Source organism: Brassica rapa, chromosome A03 (genome assembly GCF_000309985.2).
Source record: "Brassica rapa cultivar Chiifu-401-42 chromosome A03, CAAS_Brap_v3.01, whole genome shotgun sequence".
Taxonomy (NCBI): Eukaryota; Viridiplantae; Streptophyta; class Magnoliopsida; order Brassicales; family Brassicaceae; genus Brassica; species Brassica rapa.
Genome location: NC_024797.2, coordinates 7,012,681 through 7,022,778, shown reverse-complemented (window position 1 = coordinate 7,022,778; position 10,098 = coordinate 7,012,681). Strand labels below are relative to the sequence as shown.

Sequence of the window (10,098 nt, the reverse complement as noted above, 5' to 3'; positions counted from 1 at the left end):
AAATCACAAACCCAAATCCACATTATTTCTCTAAGAAATGAAAACTTTCCAAAAATAGCAGGTTTTAAGAAAATTATTTAAAAATACAACATAATGATGAAAAATTCTGAAAGAATACTCATTTATCCACAAATATTCTTATTATCCTAATTTCTAAATCACAAACCCAAATCCACATTATTTCTCAAAAAATGAAAACTTTCCAAAAATAGCAGGTTTTAAGGAAATTATTTAAAAATACAACATATTGATGAAAAATTCTGAAAGAATACGCATCTATCCACAAATATTCTTGTTATTCTAATTTCTAAATCACAAACCCAAATCCACATTATTTCTCTAAGAAATGAAAACTTTCCAAAAATAGCAGGTTTTAAAAAAATTATTTAAAAATATAATATATTGATGAAAAATTCTGAAAGAATACTCATTTATCCACAAATATTCTTGTTATCCTAATTTCTAAATCACAAACCCAAATCCACATTATTTCTCTAAAAAATGAAAACTTTCCAAAAATAGCAGGTTTTAAAGAAAAATTATTAAAAATACAACATATTGATGAAAAATTCTGAAAGAATACTCATCTATCCACAAATATTCTTGTTATTCTAATTTCTAAATCACAAACCCAAATTCACATTATTTCTCTAAAAAATGAAAACTTTCCAAAAATAGCAGGTTTTAAGAAAATTATTTAAAAATACAACATATTGATGAAAAATTCTGAAAGAATACTCATTTATCCACAAATATTCTTGTTATCCTAATTTCTAAATCACAAACCCAAATCCACATTATTTTTCAAAAAATGAAAAATTTCCAAAAATAGCAGGTTTTAAGGAAATTATTTAAAAATACAACATATTGATGAAAAATTCTTAAAGAATACTCATCTATCCACAAATATTCTTGTTATTCTAAGTTCTAAATCACAAACCCAAATCCACATTATTTCTCTAAAAAATAAAACTTTCCAAAAATAGCAGATTTTAAGAAAATTATTTAAAAATACAGCATATTGATGAAAAATTCTGAAAGAATACTCATCTATCCACAAATATTCTTGTTATCCTAATTTAAATCACAAACCCAAATCCACATTATTTCTCTAAGAAATGAAAACTTTCCAAAAATAGGAGGTTTTAAGAAAATTATTTAAAAATACAACATATTGATGAAAAATTCTGAAAGAATACTCATTTATCCACAAATATTCTTGTTATCCTAATTTCTAAATCACAAACCCAAATTCACATTATTTCTCAAAAAATGAAAACTTTCCAAAAATAGCAGGTTTTAAGGAAATTATTTAAAAATACAACATATTGATGAAAAATTCTGAAAGAATACTCATCTATCCACAAATATTCTTGTTATTCTAATTTCTAAATCACAAACCCAAATCCACATTATTTCTCTAAAAAATAAAACTTTCCAAAAAGAGCAGATTTTAAGAAAATTATTTAAAAATACAACATATTGATGAAAAATTCTGAAAGAATACTCACCTATCCACAAATATTCTTGTTATTCTAATTTCTAAATCACACACCCAAATCCACATTATTTCTCTAAAAAATGAAAACTTTCCAAAAATAGCAGGTTTTAAGAAAATTATTTAAAAATACAACATATTGATGAAAAATTCTGAATGAATACTCATCTATCCACAAATATTCTTGTTATCCTAATTTCTAAATCACAAACCCAAATCCACATTATTTTTCAAAAGTGAAAATTTTCCAAAAATAGCAGGTTTTAAGGAAATTATTTAAAAATATAACATATTGATGAAAAATTCTGAAAGAATACTCATCTATCTACAAATATTCTTGTTATCCTAATTTCTAAATCACAAACCCAAATCCACATTATTTCTCAAAAAATGAAAACTTTCCAAAAATAGCAGGTTTTAAGAAAATTATTTAAAAATACAACATATTGATGAAAAATTCTGAAAGAATACTCATCTATCCACAAATATTTCTGTTATTCTAATTTCTAAATCACAAACCCAAATCCACATTATTTCTCAAAAAAATGAAAACTTTCCAAAAATAGCAGGTTTTAAGAAAATTATTTAAAAATACAACATATTGATGAAAAATTCTGAAAGAATACTCATCTATCCACAAATATTCTTGTTATCCTAATTTCTAAATCACAAACCCAAATCCACATTATTTTTAAAAAATGAAAACTTTCCAAAAATAGTAGGTTTTAAGGAAATTATTTAAAAGTACAACATATTGATGAAAAATTCTGAAAGAATAATCATTTATCCACAAATATTCTTGTTATTCTAATTTATAAATCACAAACCCAAATCCACATTATTTCTCAAAAAATGAAAACTTTCAAAAAATAGCAGGTTTTAAGGAAATTATTTAAAAATATAAAATATTGATGAAAAATTCTGAAAGAATACTCATCTATCCACAAATATTCTTGTTATCCTAATTTCTAAATCACAAACCCAAATCCACATTATTTTTCAAAAAATGAAAACTTTCCAAAAATAGCAGGTTTTAAGGAAATTATTTAAAAATACAACATATTGATGAAAAATTCTTAAAGAATAGTCAACTATTTTCAAATATTCTTGTTATCCTAATTTCTAAATTATAAACTCAAGTATACAGTATTTCTCTAATAAATGAAAAAATTCAAAAATAGTAGTTTTCAAGAAAATTATTTTAAAATATAGTCTATTCAGGAAAAATTTGAGAGAATACTCAACTATCCATAAATATTCTTGTTATTCTAATTTCTAAATCACAAACTCAAATCTATAAAAAATTTCTAGAAAATGAAAACTTTCCAAAAATAGCAGCTTTTAAGAAAACTATTTAAAAATACAAAATTTTGATGAAAAATTCTTAAAGAATACTCATATGTTCACAAATATTCTTTTTATCCTAATTTCTAATTAACAAACCCAAATCTACAGTATTTCTCAAAAAAATGAAAACTTTCCAAAAGTAACAGTTTTTAAGAAATATTATTTAAAAATACAACCTATTGATGAAAAACTCTAAAAAAAATACTCAGCTATTTACAGATATTCTTGTTATCCTAATTTCTAAATCATGAACTCAAATCTACAGTATTTCTCTAATAAATTAAAACTTTCCAAAAAAGCATTTTAAAGAAAATTGTTTTAAAATACAACATTTTCATGAAAAATCTGAAAGAATACTCATCAATCCACAAATACTCTTATTATCCTAATTTCTAAATCACAAACCCTAATCTACAATATTTCTCTAAAAAATGAAAACTTTCCTTACAGTTTTTACAAAAATGATTAAAAATACAACCTATTGACGAAAACTTCTTAAAGAATACTCATCTATCCATAAAACTCTTGTTATCCTAATTTTTAAATCACAAACCCAAATCTACAGTATTTATCAAAAATAAAAAACTTTCCAAAATAAGAGTTTTTAAGAAAATTATTTAAAAATACAACATATTGATGAAAAACTCTGAAAAATACTCAATTATCCAAAAATATTTGTTAAGAAGCTTTTTCGTTTTTGTGGACATCCCATGGAGCCTCTAAATGGCACGTGTCATCTTTATCTGATTTACTTTTTATTATTTATTATTTTTTAGTAATAATGTCACGTGTTATCTTTCAGAATAAGTTTTTTTTGATGATGTGGACGCTTTATGGAACTTCAAAATGTCATATTTATTAGTATAGATTTCTAATTTTTTTTATTAATTTGTTTTGCTATAAAACGAAACTTACCAAAATCACTTATTTATATCTATTTTGAATTTATTTTATTTTTAAAATAAAATAAAAATTGGTAAAGAGTTTTACGTTATTTGTTGCTTTATAAAAATGAAAAAAAAAATCCATGTAGAGTTCTAAACTGTGGAAGCTTCCTTGGTCCAGTGGTTTGACCAAGGGTTCATTAATGTTTCTACACCAAGAGGTCTGAGTTTCAATTCCCGGAGAAGACGAAATTATGCGAATTAAAGGAGAAAATGCTTACAAGAGATATGAAGCATGCCGCAAGGAATACCGTCAAGCATGGATTCCATAGGACGGCTCAGATGATGCAGTCAGGCGTGAATCCTCATACGGCAGGTAGAATTGTCGGCTGTAGAATTGTCTGTAATATTTTTCATGGTTATAATAGCATAATTATCCAGCGTTAAAAAAAATGAGTTCTTTACTTTGTTTCCTGAAATGATGGACCTGAGTCTCTTGCCTTTTTTTCAATTGGGAGCACGGTTATGGCGCTTGCATTGTATGGCAGTTCTTTACACTTGTTACTTGTACAACCTTTACTTCTTTTTGCACAGATGTTTTTGTCGACAATAAGATTACACTTTCCAAAGAGAAAAATTTAAGCATACGACCAAAAAGCATAAAAGGAAATCTACAGTCAAGTACTCAAGTGGGTGGTGCATGCGCACATACAAGTATACATATATAATTAAGTAAATTGTATAAAAGAAGTGAAATTACGATAAACATAAGTCATGCATCTTTTTTTTCCTGCTGTTGTTGCTTATGCCTTTTAGTTCAGTGTGTTCCTTTAGAAATTCTCTTTGTGGAAGGAAAATCTAGTGCTTGTCTTGTGGGTGAAATCTAAAGCTAAATGCCTTAGCTCCTTTGTCAATGCTGGTGCTCCACAGTAGAATACTCCTGCACAGTTTTGTCATTATAATTTTATATGTCATCTCTACTTATACTCTACCAAATTAATATTCTTTTAGCTGGTGTTCTTATAAAAACCGTTAGCACAAAAGGAGAAGATTGACGTGGACTTACCAACTTTAGTGTTAGGATGATCCATGGCTATGCGTTTGTAAACATTTCTCCAATTAGGTTTAGCAAAATGGGACATAACTCTTGTTCCAGAGACAATATCGACGCCGTTCTTTGCATGGTTTAGTGATTGAAGCATATGTATAAGCGCAGAACGGGCGTCACCTTCTTCATAGACGCTTGTACAATAATTATGAAGCTCGATGATACGGTTGGTATCTCTTTCCGCGACCTCGTTCATTATGTTCTTAAACCAGTCGAAAGAGCCTTGTTCACGCGTAACCCAGTAGAAGTAAGCCCTACGTGTCCTGAAACTCTCTTTCTTGTTTCGTTGTTGTGGTTCGCTTGTTCCATGCTCCATTCTGTTGAGTTCGGCTTGTTCTTTGGCCCTGATGTTGTTGACAATGTCTTTGACGATACTGATCATTGGTGTGGCTCCAATTCCGAGACCAACCAGTAGAACCACCTCGTACTTTTTGTAGTCTTGCGCTGGTGCACCGTATGGACCATCGATCAAGACTTTCGGGAAGCTGTACAATAAGAATCATTGCTATCAGGGTCACAACTCACAATCTTATATATATATATATATATATATATATATTGTTCGACAAACACAAACGTAGATGGTATTGTTTAGGTTTCACTATAAAGAAACAAAACAGTTCCGTTGTAATCAAGATATTAAAAATTTAAATTTGTACAGACAATCGTATCTCAAAGCTATCATCTTTTACAATCCGATATATGATTGAACGTTAGTTGAATATAATAATGTATGACTATTTTAAATTACGTTTATAATATTTTCAGCTAATCCCATGTTCACTTTTTCTTGTGACTATTTTTTGTCCTGCTAGGCTATAGCTCTATACGAATATATATACAATTACATAGGAAATGGTTATATTTTATTTTCTAGATGGTTAACGTTTCGGTGTTCCAACAAAAAAAGATGGTTAACGTTTTTAATAACGCCTAAACAAAAACCCAACAAAACAAAAAATTATAGTTTGGAATATTCTTGGTTGAATAGAATATTAATCATGCTTATATATCCAAACAAATTAATCTGGCTTGCGAACACATGATTACAATAATCATATCCAACTAAACATATTAAGTTGGCATGTGAATAATTAAAACCAAAAGCCAGTAGAAGTATATATGCAAGTATATTCGTACACCTGGATCTATGTTATATCTACATGTGATGTGCCCTCAAAAACACAGATAGGAAACTATGAATACCATTTAAAAGTCAGCATCTCTTCAATTTTCTTTTGCTTTATATATGATTTCTAAAATAAGAAACTTGATTAAGTAAATAAAACCACTCGGCAGTATGCTTGACATGAAGCAAAAATATTTTATTAAAAAAACATAGAATGTTGACATAAAAAAAAAAGTAGAGTATGACCTATCAGCATTAATAAATCCGTTTAAGATATTGCAAGAGGAGGGACCCGAGATTTACGCGGTCACAAAAACACATGGAGAGGCAAATAACATCGTGCTTGCATGATATATGAAATAATGTGTCTCCATCATACAAATAAGATAGTGATAATTAGGTTGATAGTTTTGTTTTAAGTTGTGGTCTCCCACCACTTCTTTATGATGAGTTAGGTACAACATTGTTTGAATTTGTCACCCTTATTATACCTAAAACCCCTATACACACAAGAATGCTTTTGTAAGTGGATATCACGATTTCATGATTCATCCTCTCAAAAAGCTTCTAGAACCAAATATTTCCTTTTTCTTAGCACGACTTAGTCATTTACGTGTAGAATTAGATTTGTGAATTTTTCAAGATATAGTGGTTAGGATTTTTCGCTTACTCAGGATTATTTGCACCATGCATCATGTCGGCTCTAAGCAGACCACTAACTCCTGCTGGAGGTGGCTTACACACCTGAAACAACACACAACCCAAATCATCCATATCAAAACTCTTTAATGTCAAAAAAGAGTTGGTTAATTAAAAGACTTTTGTAAAACCTCAGAGAAGACTCCTTTGAGAGCCCTTGTCCAATCTCCAAGAACTCTAATGTGGACACTAAGGTAATCATCCTGTGGTGCAGAGGTGATTGAAAATGGATGCCTACATTTTGATGAACACTCTCATTAGACATGTATAAGGACACACAACGCAGATAAGTATATAAGTTTGGTTTGGTTTGTACCATTCAAATGGAGAAACAGCAGCACAGTTAACAAACATGTATTGACCGCTCTTGTATTTAAAGTTTTGAGGCCTTGACAAATGTATTGCCAAAACGTTTCCTGGATAAACTGCCACTTTCCTAATAGTCACCGCCTTGATGCTGGACCTGAATGCTCGTATCAACCTTTCGCACCCGTATAGAACCACTGGTACCACCAAATACATCCAAGTCTAGTACCAAATAAATTAAGAATATATCAGCTTATGTTATGTACCTTTCTGATTTTTGAAGAAGGGGGGGGGGGGGGTTATAATTAATTTAATTACCGTCTTTTGGCGCCAATCTTTGGTGATATACAAGTAGTATCCATGAGCAACAAGGAGAACGTAGACTATGACGAACAAATGGTGAGTGTACCAAAAGGCATTGAAGCTAGCTAGCTGCTTTAACGGTCCTGGAAGCTTAAGCTTCCCTCTTCTGAACCAAGGAGTGGCTAATGTGAAAGCAATCGCCATCAACAGAACCATTACAAGTCCGGTTATACCTTCAACAGAGTTTACAAAATGCCAATAGCTCTGTGGTTGCTCCTCCCCAAAAAACTGCCTTAAAGGCCTATACTGTTCTGGTGTTGCGTCTAGTAGCCGCGGAAAATCGCAAGATAAATGTGCACCGGCGTGTATCGTTACTCCAACTAAAATCCCCACAGCTATAACCTAATGTTTTAAGCCTTGATTAAAATTCCATTAATAAAAAAATGTTCTTAGGGATATGTTTGCGTTGTGTTGTGTTACCTTGTGGAAGTTAAGATTGTCATCAAATGGGACAACACGACCCAACCTGGTCTTATTCCTAAGCCATGTGATGGTGTTTCTACAAACAGGCAAAAGAATCAAAGCCATGTTCAACTTAACTGTTTCCGCTGCACCTTTGGCCATGCACACACAATCACCCATCACTGGATACACAGGGCTACGCCTGTATTGGATGTATTTGTATACAAAGAGTATGGCCATAGCTATGAGCCATAGAACTATAACCCAACATCTTTGCCAGTTGTCTAGCACAAAGAATCTGAGTCCACGGTACCATCGCTTCAATGGGTTGCGGTTAAACGTAGGCTTAAGCCTCTGACTCATCATCTGGCTCAGGTTCTTTCTCTCCCCAGTACTTGTTATTACAGACTGTGACGCCGCTTGCAAAAGCAGTGTCTCAAGACTCTCCAACTGTTTCAAGATTAAAAAAAAATGATTCAGTCTCAGCCCAAATAACATGAGAAAAAAAATCGAATTTTCATTACTACCATGATGTAGCCTATATTGTCTGGATCCAGCTCTTCCATGATAAGTGCAGCATACTCATCAGCTCTCTTCTGGATTGTATTCAGATTGTTTGCAGATGCACTAAGACTTATAATCTGCGAAACAGAGTAGAGTTACACCAATGTTCAAAAAATGGTTAGGCGGTAATTAAGCATTTTATACTAGATTATTGTTTAGACTGATTTTTTAAAAAATTGTTCAAGAAAACTAGTTTCGTTTATGTCCACCGACTAGGCGGGCGCCGTCTTACCTCTCTAACTTCATCTTCGGTAAGTCTACCATCAGCATCTTTATCCACCCTGCATTTTTTTTTCATTACAATCAGATTCACAGACAGAGAAAGAGAAACTTAAAAAGACAAGAAACTGTACATGTCGAAGAACGTCTTAAGCCTAGAATCAAAGCTTTGATCATTGATCTGTTCCCAAAACTCTTTTAACTGATCTCCATCGATCACTTCCCCCGTTATGTTCCTTCGTCTCGCCAACGCATCAAACAGCTCCAACGCAAACTCCTTCGAGTTCATCCCAATACACTCCCCAAACTTGGTCCGAATCAACAACCCCCCGGTCGTCGCCGTGATCTGATTAAACCTCTTCTCCACGGCAGACCATCCCGCGCCGCCGTCGTTTTTGCTGATAAACTTAAGCCCCTTCAAAGCCTGAGCCGCTGCCGATTTCGTCCGGTCTAACTTCGCCGCACCGCGACCGGCCTTCCTCGTACTGCTACTAGAGACAGACGTAATGCGCTTGAGCTCGTGAGAAACAGAGGCCAGACGCTTCACCACAGACGTTTTCTTCTCGAGGCGGTTGCGTTTCAGAAGCGTGAGCTCTGGGCTCTCTTCGACGCTGGACCCGCCTTCCGAACCGGGAGATTTGAGGCTGTTTACGGATACCCTGTCGTCGTGGACGTCTACCGTGATGTCCACGTATGGCGCCTGGGGACGCCTGTGCTCCCCCGAGTATCCGGAGTTCTTGATCGCTGGCTTTTTGTAAACCGGTGGGAGTTGACCGCTCATCGGACCGCTCATGTAGCCGCTGCTTTCGGCTTCGGAGTTGTAGCCTGAACCTGACACTTCAAAGCTCACTCTCTGCATTTTTTTTTTGTTAAAAAAAAAAAAAGTCTCTCTACGGCTTAATTTTACTGAAAATGAAGAATGAGTATACTAGAAAGTGAAGCAAGAAAGTTTCAGAGGAAAAATTGTAATCGCAACATTTTCACGAGAAAATCAATAAATTTTCCGGGAGAATACTTGATGATGTTCTTTCTCTCTGAAAACTTTAGGGAAAGTAAACGATCTTGTGATATGATAGGAGGAATGAAACTGGATTTGTATATAAATAGTGAGGAGAGGTGATTGATTGTGTAATAAGAAATTATTATTTGAATAAAGAAGAAAGACGTGGTCCGAGTTGGCCCACCAAATTTGTCATTTGTGATGCAAACACAACCAAAACTGATAACGTGCAACTGTAATGCAAAACCATAACAAAATGAAATTAAAAAAAAAAAAAATCATAAGTTGAGTTATTATTCCTTTTTATTAAATTGAAAACAATAGTCCACTGTTTTTTAACAAGTCTGTAGCGAATGTTTGAAACTTATCAAGAAAATACTATATTCTAATTAGTAATCGAGAGTCCATAGAATTATTGATTATATTCGATTTTACCATTTAAAAGTACAAAACAGATGTAGGCAAATACAAATTTGTACACCAGTTGCATTTAAAAAGAAACTGCCTATAGAACATGGATGATCCATCCTGATACTAATAATAAGTTAATAACCCTGTAAAATTTCTAATATGTTCTAC

General features: G+C 32.3%; 1 protein-coding gene across 1 annotated transcript; it reads right to left on the bottom strand.

Moving 5' to 3' along the window:
- Positions 1 to 4,326: 4,326 nt before the first annotated feature.
- On the bottom strand, positions 4,327 to 9,845 carry LOC103857206 (respiratory burst oxidase homolog protein C). The gene is made up of 10 exons (XM_009134386.2): positions 8,654 to 9,845; positions 8,533 to 8,581; positions 8,264 to 8,377; positions 7,755 to 8,186; positions 7,290 to 7,676; positions 6,982 to 7,193; positions 6,797 to 6,899; positions 6,637 to 6,710; positions 4,796 to 5,322; positions 4,327 to 4,669 (listed from the first exon to the last, which is right to left on the bottom strand). Exons 1-10 carry the CDS (start codon positions 9,376 to 9,378, stop codon positions 4,560 to 4,562), a joined length of 2,733 nt encoding a protein of 910 aa, XP_009132634.1. The 5' UTR covers positions 9,379 to 9,845; the 3' UTR covers positions 4,327 to 4,559.
- Positions 9,846 to 10,098: the final 253 nt, after the last annotated feature.

Coding starts and splice junctions, on each gene's coding strand:
- LOC103857206 (XM_009134386.2), bottom strand. CDS start 9,378: ATGCAGAGAGTGAGCTTTGAAGTGTCAGGTTCAGGCTACAACTCCGAA. Junction 8,378..8,532: donor CCGAAGATGAAGTTAGAGAG/GTAAGACGGCGC, acceptor TCTGTTTCGCAG/ATTATAAGTCTTAGTGCATC. Junction 8,187..8,263: donor ACAATATAGGCTACATCATG/GTAGTAATGAAA, acceptor ATCTTGAAACAG/TTGGAGAGTCTTGAGACACT.